Source organism: Asterias amurensis, chromosome 5 (genome assembly GCF_032118995.1).
Source record: "Asterias amurensis chromosome 5, ASM3211899v1".
Classification (NCBI taxonomy): Eukaryota; Metazoa; Echinodermata; class Asteroidea; order Forcipulatida; family Asteriidae; genus Asterias; species Asterias amurensis.
In genome coordinates this window covers 21,999,044-22,013,175 of record NC_092652.1, presented here as the reverse complement: position 1 = coordinate 22,013,175, position 14,132 = coordinate 21,999,044, and the positions used below count along the sequence as shown (strand labels likewise).

Here is a 14,132-nt window from a genome sequence, read left to right as displayed (position 1 = left end):
TCAAGGTTGCAAGAGATTAGTTAAAGTAAAAAATACAATTGTTATATTATATGTCTCCGTGTTCTTCCAGATGCGTAATAAGAAGCTTCATCTGAAGTGTTTTAATATTTTAGTGAGAAATTACCTGTTTCACAAAATGTTTCACACTCTTTGATACTATCACCAGCTCTCCAATGCTCGTTACCTAATAAGTTTCTATGCTAACAATTATTTTGAGTAATTACCACTAGTGTTCAGTGCATTAAATGGCCTGTTTACAACCATTTCGTTGTTGTTGTCTTAATTGGATACTGTCACGCCACCCTCATAATGCGAATTGTAAATCATCTTTTGGATGACTGGCTTGTGACATTGCTATAGCATACCTTTCCTGATTGCGACAGTTCCATCATCACTCGTAGCAAGCCCTATTAAGCAAATAATGGTATTAAACATTTCACCATTGGCAGTGGCGAGGTGAAGATGCGCAAACTTTTAGTTCATCACAATTAATGTAGTTATTTTCATCTCTTTTCCTTTTGTTGAAATAATGGACCCTTCCCATGAAATATGCTAATCACATTCACGCATGCGTACAGCCCTGTTGGTTGGCAAACGCCATAGAGTTGTGCACTAAGCAGACGCGCAATCGCGTCTGCGTCACGCACCCATTAGCCGTGTACAAAACAGCGCGATGTTCCCTCATTTTGCCAACCAAAACGTTAGTGCGCACGCGCTATGTGCAATTTACATATTTCTAGGGAAGGGTCTATTATGTAGGACACGTATAGTAGGACATTGTTGCTGTTTCCCGTGGGGGGGGGGTGGCGGTGGGGAGGGGAGGGGAGGGGAGGGGAGACTATAAAACATACTTTGTTAAAACCTTGTGGTTTTTAAGAAAGGGAACGGCTCACAGTCGATTCCTATTTTTTTTTTTTTTTACGGGGACAAGGGATTTCATGCATAGGTTTCGATTCCTATTTTTTTTTTTTTTTTTTTTTTTTTTTTTACGGGGACAAGGGGTTATATGCATAGGTTTTTCTTTCAAATTTTTAAAATTGTTCATGGCCTTACATTTCGACTTTTCTAAAAAAGGCTCTAAGAAAGACTCCATTGGGATTCCGAAACTTCTTGAGGCCGTTGCAAATTTTTGTTCAAGCTCTGTCTTCCTCCAATTCGATTTAGAACATGCTTAACTATTTTAAAACATTAATATTTGGGAAATTGTTAATGTGAAAGAAAAAACGAGATGCAGTTTTAAATTACAGTTTGTTATGTCTTTATTTCGGTGTCAATTTTAAAACTCATAACATTCTAATATCATTCTCAAGGTCACGTAAACACATGATTGAGGATGACTCCAATATATTTCCATCTTTGTGTATTTAAAGGAAAATTACGGAGTCGTTTTTTTTTTCTAACAAAACAGTTGCTGGCGGTGTAAGCACTTGATATAGTCCACCATATAAATATACTTACAAACCTGTAGAAGCTTGAGATCGATCGACCATCTGGGTCTGAGAAAATAGTGGAAAAAGACAGCACATTAATTGGCATGATTTAAAAAGAAGAAGAAAAAAAAAAAGCTCACTGATCGATGTACTCCAAACTTGAATCTGGTTTGTATGTGCTTCTCATCAAATTAAGGCATTTCAGACAGGAATATTTCAAGAAATGTTTTCTACTGTCATCATTAGACCGTGTAAGTTTGTTGTACAATATTGAGTGGCTCAGAGTGGAATGGGAGGAATATTATCGCAAGGTAAAATTTGGAGTGTTCCATTTCACGAGGCGAAGCCGAGTGAAATGGAACAGTACAAATTTTACTGAGCGATAATATTTCTTCCATTCCACGAATTAAAGCAACTCAATATTTTGTTGTATATAACTGACATATAGATCCTTGTCATTTGATGTATTTTAAAAGTATATAACATACAAAATCACACAAATTACTGACAGCGGCGCTTTACTGCTAAAAAACATTGGGAACAAGGATGATCCTAACTGTTGAATGGGAAATGCTATTCCCCATGGGCGAATAGGTCTTTTTAACCGCCGGTGCGGATGGGAGTAATAGTGAATGTCACGTGAATTAAGTTCCACCAATCAAATAACAAGGATCTGTATGTCAGTTATATAAAAGTACATAATATGTGATCGTAGACGGTTTTTTTTCTTACCAATTCTGTAATGTTCCTTGATTGCCAGTTATAGTTATCAGTGCCAAGGGTCACCTCGTTCGCAAGATCATGCTGAGCGCCTACAACCTCGGACAAGTAGGTGGGGATTACGTGTTCTTCAGCTATCAACCGTTTAATAACACCCTGAACTTTGGGAACGATGCGTGGCGACAGGTTAGTAAAACCAGTGCTTTAATTCACAGTGGCTGTCAATGAGCAAACCCTTTTTAGGACACTGGACACTATTGGTACTCAATTGTTAGCATAACAACTTACATGGTAATGGAGAGCTGTTGAACATTGTGAGAAACGGCTCCCTGTAAAGTAACGTAGTGTTTGAGAAATGGTAATTTCTGGTGAGTTCTCACGCAAATTTTAAAAGACTTCAGGCCCGAAACCTTTATAAGGTAACTGAAATAACCAAATTATGTGCAACAGGTTTTTTTTCTGTTTTTTTTTTCATAGTGCTCTTGCAGCTTCGATGATCAATAGAGTCAACATTTTCACAGATTTGCTTGTTTACGCATTTGTTGAAATACACCAAGTGGGAATACAGGTCTTTGACCCCCAAAAAATGTGTCCAGTCGTCGATTTCACAAAGAGTTAGGAGTAGTTCTAACTTAGGACTAGTCTTAGGATATATTAAGAACTTAACGCTAGTCCTTAAGTTACAACGAGTAACCTGTCCTACCTCAAGATAAACCTAGTTATAACTTTGTAAAATCCACCTCAGTGCATTTTTAAAAGCAATTATGGAAGACATTTCAGGATTTGTAAAAACCTTGGCGAGCACCAGAACATACTTTGTTTGGACAGAACATATCTTGTGCTCCTCCATTACGCCGTCTGGCTTCAACAGATGCGTTAATATATGAACAGTTCTAATACAAAGGTGCATGGATGAATTTTTTGCTGATTTAACCCGTGATTTTTTTGCTGATTTAACCCAAAAATGTATTCCAAATTTGATCAAGCGCGATGCATGTACAAAACCAGCAACTCGGAATTATTGCACTTGACTACAAACACAAACTCTCGCAACAACATTGCGCACATTATATCACAGAATCATGAAACCAATGAATTGATTTTGAAAGATAATGGCTGTAGAAAATATTAAAATGCTCTTTATTTTTACCGAATCTCAAATAAAAGATCGTTCATGGACAACAACCCCCCCCCCCAAAAAAACAAAAACAAAAAAAAAACAAAAAAAAAACAGTGTTGAGGGTTTGAACGCAAATCATGTACCAACTCTTTTAAAACGTTTTCTGCTGAACATGCTTATATCATTTTTACCACCTGCTCAAGTTGTTTGTATGATTCAAACACACACAATCACCCAAACATGTTTAAAGGCACTGGACACCTTTGGTAATTGTAAAAGACCAGTCTTCCCACTGGGTGTATCTCAACATAAGCATAAAATAACAAACCTTTGAAAAATTGAAGTCTTGGTCGTCGAAGTTGCAAGATAAAAATGGGAAAAACACCCTTGTCACACGAAATTGTGTGCTTTCAGAAGCTTAATTTAGGGACCTCAAAATCAATCATGAGATCTCGAAATCAGATAGGTTTTTATGCTAACAATTAGTTTTAGTAATTACCAATAGTTTCCAGTGCCTTTAAAGCCATTGGACCCTTTCGGTACAGACAGATTTACAGATTTACAATTTACTTACAGGGTTTACAGAAGGTTGTGGTGAAATACTTCTCTTGAAATATTATTCCATGAAATGCTTTACTTTTTGAGAAAACAGTAAAACAATATCAACGGATTTATTTTAAACACATGTCATGACACGGCGAAACGCGCGGATACAAGGGTGGCGGATACAAGGGTGGGTTTTCCCGTTATTCTCCCGACTCCGATGCCCGATTTAGCCTAAATTTTCACAGGTTTGTTATTCTATATATAAGTTGTGATACACGAAGTGTGGGCCTTGGACAATAGGCCCTACTGTTTACCGAAAGGGTCCAATGGCTTTAAGGTTATACATGTTGGTACATTGCTTAAGATTGTGTTAAAATTCAAAGCACTGTTTAACCACCCTGCTTATCTTCTTAGGACGACGGAGACGATGAGAAATTAAAGACAGCCTACCGAGCCCTGATGACAATTCGTCTGTTTGAGCCGACTGATGACTCGGAGTACAATGCGTTTCATATAGACATTCTGGACCGCTCATCAAGAGACTATAACGTGACTCCAGAGTCTGGCGGCGAGGTTAGATTCAATTCAATTCAATTCAATTTATTTACTACATCACAGATTACAAGTAAAAAGTGAAAAAAGGGTTTCCCTTTGTGCACTGAAAAGATTAAAATTTGATACACATAGAAAAACAAAAACATTACATTTTAAAAACACAGAATTAACGCAGCCTCATTCACCAATAATAAGTCCACAAAAAAAATGTTCTACAAAAGTGAGGAAAAATCGAGACAAATTTGAGACACTGAGCGCACAAGGTGATCGCCACAGTGGGGCGCCGTCTAGAGTTATATTAATGAACGGTTGTCATGAAATGTGCAAATTTAATTCCACGTGTGCCCACGATGTTCCCTCATTTAGCTCACCATTGCCCAATTGCGTGGCTCTTCACCTCGGAAAGTTGTGCTTACTGTCCATAGAACTATGTTTTATTCGATATAGTGGGATGGGAAATGCTACACATGGTGTGCCAATCGTTTAATAGAAAATCATCTTGGGCAGTTGGTAATGCTTTATTTTATGTTTTGGTTTTGAGTAAAGGTATGGGGAAATAACGATACAACAAAAGAAGAAATACCAGAAACATTAACAGGATAACGACCGAACATCGACAATTATTTCCCGATTCACATTATTCCAGCCGAGTAACGAATGCCAATATTCAACGACTAAGACGAACAAACCAATACATACATCAAAATTACATTTTGTTTCTACCTAAACGGGGGAAACATTTTAAAAGATTTTTTTTACTTTGATACAGGCCAACTTTTTCGCCACCTGTTACCACGACGCCTTGATTCTGTACTCTCTTGCCATCAACGAGACATTACATGAGGGAGGTGACATTCGTGACGGTCTAACTCTACGACAGAAGATGTGGAACCGAACTTTCCGAGGTAAGCCGATTAATGGCGAGGAAGGTACTTTGTGGATGACGTAAGACTCGTCCACGTTGCCAAGTTTAAGATTCGTAATTATTTAAAGACACTGGACCTTATTTGCAATTAGTCCAAATAACTGTGAGCATTAAAGCTTACTTGGTAACTTGAAAGTATGAAACATTGTGAGAAACGGCTCCCTTCGAAGTAACAAGTTTTTGATAAAGTTGCCTTTTATTATGCATCTTAAAGCACACAAAGTAATTCAACAAGGGTGTTTTTTCTTTCAATGTTCTCTTGCAAATTTGATATTGACAAATTGAGCCCAAATTTGCACATGTTTGTTATTGTATACATGATATGTTGAGACACACCAAGAGAGAATACTGGTCTTTAAGGGAACACGTTGCCTAGGATCGGACGAGTTGGTCTTTAATAAAGCGTTTGTAACCGTTTTTTTTATAAAATGCATATGGTTAGAAAGATATTTTAAAAGTAGAATACAATGATCCACACAAGTATCACTCGAAATTTCGTGGTTTTCTTTTTACCTCGTCGACTAACACGGTCGGCCATTTATGGGAGTCAAATTTTTGACTCCCATAAATGGCCGACCGTGTTAGTTCGTGAAGTAACATGAAAACCACGCAATTTCGAAACAACTACCAAATGGGTCCAGTGCATTTAACCAACAAACCACCCATTCAATCGTTCGAAGGCTTTTCTTTGAAATGCTGGTCTTGGTTTACGGTGTACCGGTCTTGACTACAACACTGATGTGAACAGCATTAGACTTCATGAACATGATAGTACGAGTAGGATTTGAAACTTTGCATGGTGGAAATAAGATATAGAAGGGTTTGCGGTAACACCATGTAATGACTATCTCTAAATGAGTTGGGGTGGTTCTGAAAAGAACCGTTGGTTAACTCGACGTTTCGATCAGTACGCTCTAATCGTCTTCTGGAGAATGCTGGACTCTGTTAGTACAAGCCAACTACAACAGAATATAAGACTTTCCAACCAGTTTGAATTTATTGCAATTTAAGCCTGTGCCAAAACTTATACAAAGAGACAACTTCACGTTTAACCTTGGTTATAATAAGTGCCTTCAAATGGTAAGGTAAGCAGATTAAAATAAGTGAGATTTAGATGTAGCCATGCATTATGAGCAAAGTTATTCTATTCGGCGTTTCAGATGACATTTCTGCATGCTTATTTTCAATTAAGTATGGTTGGATTTATACTTATTCTTCATCAATTGTGACATTACTCTTTTTGCTTTCCTGCCTTCATTCGAAAATAGAAAACAAAAATACATTAAATGTGCATGGACTCCCAATCTGTTTTGTTCTTTACATTTTGTATCAATTTTCTTGTGTGATATTGGAAGAAACACACCATTATTCAGACTGAAACATTTTAGAATCGCTCGTTGCACTTATACTTATATTCGTTATCCATTGTGACATTGCTCGTTGTGTTTTCCCGCTTTCCTTCTAAAATAGAAAAGAAGAATGGAATTAAAAATGCATAGACCCGGTTGCATTTGTTTTTCTTTTACAACTGATATCAATCTTCCTTTGTGATATTGGGAAGTGAAATATAATTATTCAGAGTGATATGCCTCTGAAGAAGGTCCGGTTTGGATCGAAAGCTACTCATTATTACATTCAGATTTCAGATTAAATATATTTTCATTATTTACATTTTGAAACCAATCTTCCACTGTGTTTTTGAAAAGAACACAACTTTTATTCACATTGCAACATTGTACTATAGGTATTGCGGGAGACATTGTAATGACATCTAGCGGTGATAGAATCGCAACGTACTCCCTATGGGATATGACGGACACAGAAAACGGTGTATTCGAGGTAAGAACGTTTTTGGATTGAAACTTACAAAAGAGAACTCCGGCGTCAAGGCCAAATAAAATTCCAGCTCCTTTATTGGCTACAGGGGGTTGACTCATGCCAATTCTCCGTGTATATGGTGTATCATTGACGAAGAGCATTGGCTGGTTTTATAGGAGTCGCACGTAATAATTGAATTCAGAAAATTACCTCGGTTCACGTAATAACAACTGATTGTAGTTGGTGACCTAAGTCAAGAAATACGGCACCGGATGATTGTCCACGGACAACAGGGATGTGTGTTTCAATTTTTGTTGAGGGGGTTCCACTACTGTTGACCATTATAGAGCTTGCACTAAGAGTTTATGTACCCCTGGAAACTATTGGAAAACTATGGTGGCCCTGAAGGGACATCGCACATCGCAAATATCTTGCAAATATTTGCGATGTCGCAAATATCTTTGCAAATATTTGCGATGTGGCAAATATCTTTGCAAATATCTTTGCTGATATTTGCGATGTCGCAATTTTTTTTTTGCAAATATCTTTGCAAATATTTGCAATGTCGCAAATATCTGTGCAAATATTTTTACTGGGCCACCATAGAAAACAGTTTATTATAATGCATACAACATTTGATTCATTCTAAATAAATGAAACGAATTTGGCAGAACATCCAATAATGATCTGATACTTCGTCATGCAACAAAAACGTATACATAAAACTAGACGTAAAGTATTCCTTTAAGTCACTATACTTTGTATTGATTGCTGTGTAAGACACAATGTGTATAACATTTGTCAGTATTGACCTCAGATTTTTTTTTTTTTTTTCGCAACCCGTTTTGAAATGTTCTGGTTGTCGTTGCCGTTGTCGTCGTCGTCGTCGCCGTCACCGTTGTTGTTGATGTCGTTGTTGCTGTCGCTGTTGCTGCCGTTGTTATTGTCGCAGACACTGCTGCTTTCGTCGTGACTGTCGCTGTCGCGTTTGCTGTAGTTGTCGCTGTCGCTGTCGCGGTTGCTGTCGCTATCACTGTCGTTGTCACTGCCGTAGTTGTTGTCTTTTCTTCTCCCCCCCCCCCCCCCCCGTTGTCGTTCCGGGTTCTATTCACCAGCCAGAGAATACTTTTCCTTGTAGCCTGTAGTGAATTTATAACGCTCTATTTCTCAATTAGGGCGTTATAACGCCGTAATTTAGGGCGTAATAGGGCGTAATAACGCCCTAAATTACGGCGTTATAACGCCCTAATTGAGAAATAGGGCGTTTTAACGCCCTATAGGGCGTTATTACGCCCTAATAGGGCGTTTTAACGCCGTAAAATTAGGGCGTTATAACGCCCTATTTCTCAATAAGGGCGTTATCGTAATTTAGGGCGTTATAACGCCGTATAGGGCGTTATAATGCCGTAAAATAGGGCGTTATAACGCCCTAATTTAGGGCGTTATAACGCTGTATAGGGCGTTATAACGCCCTACTGAAACAGTGTTTATTGGTTGGCGGAGATCAGCCACCGTAGAAAGCGGAAGTTAATTTACGTCGCGCCTTTTTGCACTCATTAACGCCGTGTCCAAAATAAAAGAAGTGCCCGATTCAAAGAGATTTCCAGATTTAAAGTAGTTTGTAAAAGTACATTATGAACATCGCGCTGTTTTGTACACAGCTGTTTACAAAACAGCGCGATGTTCCCTCATTTTGCCAAACAAAAATGATAGTGCGCACGTGTTCATGAAATGAACAATTTCATGAAAAGGGTCCATTCACGAGCCTCTTTGTGTGACGTCAGATGTTATGGCTTGTTTGTTCATTGGCCAATCATGCGCGTCGCGCGTCTTCAAATATGCGAGTTCTGATTGTTATGTTATCGTTGAAATTCTATCTTGCTTGAATCTTGATGGAAATCTTTGGGCGGTAGCAAGCCAATGCAATTAATTGACCTGTCACATCAAATACTTGTAAGTACATAGATGGGCATTTGCTGCAGACATTAAGTTAAAAGCGAGATGCCCTTCTTAATAACGAGATAAGAATGTTTGGTCAATGTTTTTCCAGTGTTGTTAAAGGCATAATGGACAGTAATTGACAAAGACCTGTATTTTCACTCGGTGTAATCCACTATGGATACAAGAAAAGAATAACAAACATGTGAACAATTTGGCTCAATTTGGTCATGGAAGTTGCTGGCAAGAAAATAATGAAAGAAAAGACACCCTTGTTGCACAACTTTGTGTGCTTTCAGATGTATAATAAAATGCGACAGGCCTGAAGTATTTTTTTTTAGTGATAGTCTACCTTTTTCTAAAGCACTTCCCACACAATGGACAGCTCTCCGTTGCTCATTTATACCTAGCAAGTGTTATTGCTAAAAAATTTTTTTTAAGTAATTGCCAATAATGTTCAGTGTTTGAAATGGTTGATAGAAGGATCTGAAATAATCTAGTTTGATGAGTTGTTCCAATGGTCAACAACTCTATTAATTGCTGTACCTCCGGCAATGAAACCTACAATGTTGTTTTAATTGGCGGTTGGTTGACGTCATTAAGGTCCAATGTTTTATCTCCGATCAACGTGTGTGTTTATTTCCCTTGAACTTAATATCGACTTAATAAAAAAAAAAACGATTTGAAGAAACGAAAATTAAATTTCCATTTTGTAATCTCACGGCCATCAAAGTTATTCGGGAATATGTGCTTTAAAAAAGATGATTACATCGCACAGGGGACTTGGATAGTGACCTTTGGTAAAGTGGAGGGGGGTGGTGTCGGGGCGTTTCCTTTTTTATTGACAAACTCTATTGTGACACCTTGGGCATTGACATTGGGATGAATCGTGAATTGTCCCTAAACGTGTTCAGACCTTAATCAACATCTTCAAAGTATCACTTCGATATAGCTACCTGCGTTGTGTGATTGTAGTAGCATCTTTCACAAAAATGCATTAAAAATGATGGAGTGACGTCATTCATTTTTGTTATAAAAATGATGTAGAGAAGAGTCGGAGTTTAGTGTAGATGTGAACTTACTGAAACTTGGTTGGACAAGTCTCTGTAGAAATCCTCAGTGCATACCAGACGTATTTTATGTTGAGAGTGTTGTAGAGTTTGCGTCCAGATAAAGAATGGAAAGTATCAAATGTCTTGTATGCATGTTGGGGTGTGCCGTAGTTTTAACATCGTCAACGGAAATTCAAGTAGCTGTATTTTTGTTTAGAAAACCTTCTTCTGTATACGGTCTACGGCTCTTACCAGCCTTTGAGATAGCACGAGAGACTATCTCGAAGCGTGTTGAGATGAACGAATACGCCAACTTCACTCTGACATTGGTTCCGTCGACGCTGGGGTGTGGCTACCCCGTACGAGCCGCCGTTGGAAAAGCTGCTAAAATGACCCTTCGAGAGAACGTAGTGGCGTACTTTGGGCCGACTTGTAGCAGCAGCATGCACGCCGTGGGTGACTTGGCTGCCGCCTTTAATGTACCCGTTTTATCGGGCAGTGCTAGCTCCCATGATCTTGATGACAAAGCTAGGTATCCCACGTTGACGCAGACTGTCTACAAACCAAGCTCAATGGTTTCCTTCTTGGGTGATCTTTTTCATAAGTTTCGCTGGAAATCTTACGTTTTGTTACGAGAAAGGAAGACTGTATTTCATTTTGCAGCAGGTGCCATCGAAGATGGTCTACGCGAGGCAGATATAACACTAGCGCACACTTTTCGTATCATCGCCGACGATGGTTTTGATTTTGTTCTGGAGGAGGCATCTTTACTCAGCCAGAGTAAGTATTAAATACAATGGACTCTTTTGGTAATTATACTCAAAATATATATTTGCAAAACTCATTTGGTAACTTAGTATTAAGGAGAGCTATTGATGGTATAACGCATTGCGGGAAACGACTCCCTCTGAAGCAACTTGAAATGCATCTTTGTAACTATAAAAAAAAAATTTGAGCTAGGTCTGGGAGAGCACATCTTTTTTGATGACAGTTTTTGGACTTTTGCCCTTCCCTGGACGGCCTGTGCTTGTTTTATTGTTTTGCTTTTTTTTTTTGTCCGAAGTATTAAAATAAATAAATAAAATATTGGTTTTCGAGAAAGAAGCAATTTTTTCACTAAAATTACATTTGAATTTGATTTCGAGACCTCGGCATTATACTTGGAGGTTTCGAAAGGGCGTTTTTTTTCTCCAATCATTAATATTAATATTATTATTATTATTATTATTATTACTATTACTATTACTATTACTATTACTATTACTATTACTATTACTATTACTATTACTATTACTATTACTATTACTATTACTATTACTATTACTATTACTATTACTATTACTGTTACTGTTACTGTTACTGTTACTGTTACTGTTACTGTTACTGTTACTGTTACTGTTACTGTTACTGTTACTGTTACTGTTACTGTTACTGTTACTGTTACTGTTACTGTTACTGTTACTGTTACTGTTACTGTTACTGTTACTGTTACTGTTACTGTTACTGTTACTGTTACTGTTACTGTTACTGTTACTGTTACTGTTACTGTTACTGTTACTGTTACTGTTACTGTTACTGTTACTGTTACTGTTACTGTTACTGCTACTGCTACTGCTACTGCTACTGCTACTGCTACTGCTACTGCTACTGCTACTGCTACTGCTACTGCTACTGCTACTGCTACTGCTACTGCTACTGCTACTGCTACTGCTACTGCTACTGCTACTGCTACTGCTACTGCTACTGCTACTGCTACTGCTACTGCTACTGCTACTGCTACTGCTACTGCTACTGCTACTGCTACTGCTACTGCTACTGCTACTGCTACTGCTACTGCTACTGCTGTTGCTGTTGCTGTTGCTGTTGCTGTTGCTGTTGCTGTTGCTGTTGCTGTTGCTGTTGCTGTTGCTGTTGCTGTTGCTGTTGCTGTTGCTGTTGCTGTTGCTGTTGCTGTTGCTGTTGCTGTTGCTGTTGCTGTTGCTGTTGCTGTTGCTGTTGCTGTTGCTGTTGCTGTTGCTGTTGCTGTTGCTGTTGCTGTTGCTGTTGCTGTTGCTGTTGCTGTTGCTGTTGCTGTTGCTGTTGCTGTTGCTGTTGCTGTTGCTGTTGCTGTTGCTGTTGCTGTTGCTGTTGCTGTTGCTGTTGCTGTTGCTGTTGCTGTTGCTGTTGCTGTTGCTGTTGCTGTTGCTGTTGCTGTTGCTGTTGCTGTTGCTGTTGCTGTTGCTGTTGCTGTTGCTGTTGCTGTTGCTGTTGCTGTTGCTGTTGCTGTTGCTGTTGCTGTTGCTGTTGCTGTTGCTGTTGCTGTTGCTGTTGCTGTTGCTGTTGCTGTTGCTGTTGCTGTTGCTGTTGCTGTTGCTGTTACTGTTACTGTTACTGTTACTGTTACTGTTACTGTTACTGTTACTGTTACTGTTACTGTTACTGTTACTGTTACTGTTACTGTTACTGTTACTGTTACTGTTACTGTTACTGTTACTGTTACTGTTACTGTTACTGTTACTGTTACTGTTACTGTTACTGTTACTGTTACTGTTACTGTTACTGTTACTGTTACTGTTACTGTTACTGTTACTGTTACTGTTACTGTTACTGTTATTGTTATTGTTATTGTTATTGTTATTGTTATTGTTATTGTTATTGTTATTGTTATTGTTATTGTTATTGTTATTGTTATTGTTATTGTTATTGTTATTGTTATTGTTATTGTTATTGTTATTGTTATTGTTATTTTTATTATTATTATCATCATTATTATTATCATTATCATTATTATTATTGTTATTATTATTATTATTATTATTATTATTCTTTCTTTCCTCAAAATCGTATTGACTTAACACTTGACTTTTCAAATTGTAATATGTCAAATTATAATTATCAGAAAGTGACAAATCATATATCATATGAAAGTTTATGGCCTAACTTAATTTTTAAATTTAATTAGACTAACATTCTTAATTAATTATTCAAGTTACAGCCGTGGGAATATTTAATTAGGCAATATTGTTAAAGTCATATCTCAAGAATTAAACATCCAATCCAATTTATTTTTTCGGTTATGGACTTGTCTTGAAGTGTAGATAAGACTTCCAGCCTTTCAGTCACGTCATCATGACGTCATACGTTTGCACGTTTTATTTTCTGTGTACAAAACATATGGAGCTAAAAGTGGAAACGTTTTACAAGTCAAAAACACAATAATTGACAATAACTTCAAAATAATTTATTTGTTCGTTTTCAAAATTTCATATTCTGTGTAGAAAAATTTACTGATTCTATGGGAGATGTTTCAGTTTATTAAAATCAGTCAAAGTACGTCAATAATTAATTATTAATTAAAAATCTTGGCATCATGGGTACGACGTGATACGGTTTGATCATTGCATTCATACATCTTCCTCATAGTAGTGCAATACATAATTGGGTTTTTGTAAAAGTCATTGGATTGGGGCAAGTTACATACCATCTTGTACCTTATGAAATTTATTAGTACGAAAAACACAATTAAAAGACTGTGACGTCATCACGTGTTAATTTATGCTAATTAGAAGCTTTAATGAGTTTTTCTTTGCAGCACTATATCTCGAGAAGTGTACAGCCGATTTCGAAGTTTTTTTCATTATAAGCCTCCTTAGGCATAGGAGATTTGCCTCGGATAACCGTGACCCCGATTTGACCTCTACTTCCGGGTCAACCGGAAGTGGGACCATATCTTAGGAGTTACAAAACCGATTTAATTATTTTCTTTAGTTATATACTCCTTAGGCATTAAATTTTGTTGGGGAAAATCCGTGATCCCATTTTGACCTCTTCTTCCGGGTCAACCGGAAGTTGGACCATTTCTCAAGAACTACACAACCGACTTTCAAACTTCTTTCAGTTATAGACTACTTAGGCATTAAGTATTTACTTTGAAAACTAAGACCCCATTCTGACCTTTATTACCGGGTCAACCGGAAGTTGGACCTTGTCTCAAAAACAACACAACCGATTTTCAGACTTTTTTCAGTTATGGGCTCCTTTGGCATTGG

General features: G+C 37.7%; 1 protein-coding gene across 1 annotated transcript in view; it reads left to right on the top strand.

Moving 5' to 3' along the window:
• Positions 1–14,132, top strand: part of LOC139937327 (atrial natriuretic peptide receptor 1-like) — a 42,667-nt gene that overhangs the window by 3,120 nt on the left and 25,415 nt on the right. Inside the window, exon 2 of the mRNA XM_071932431.1 lies at positions 2,191–2,336. Within this exon, the coding sequence (XP_071788532.1) occupies positions 2,191–2,336 (146 nt within the window). The remainder of the gene's footprint in view (positions 1–2,190; positions 2,337–14,132) is intronic.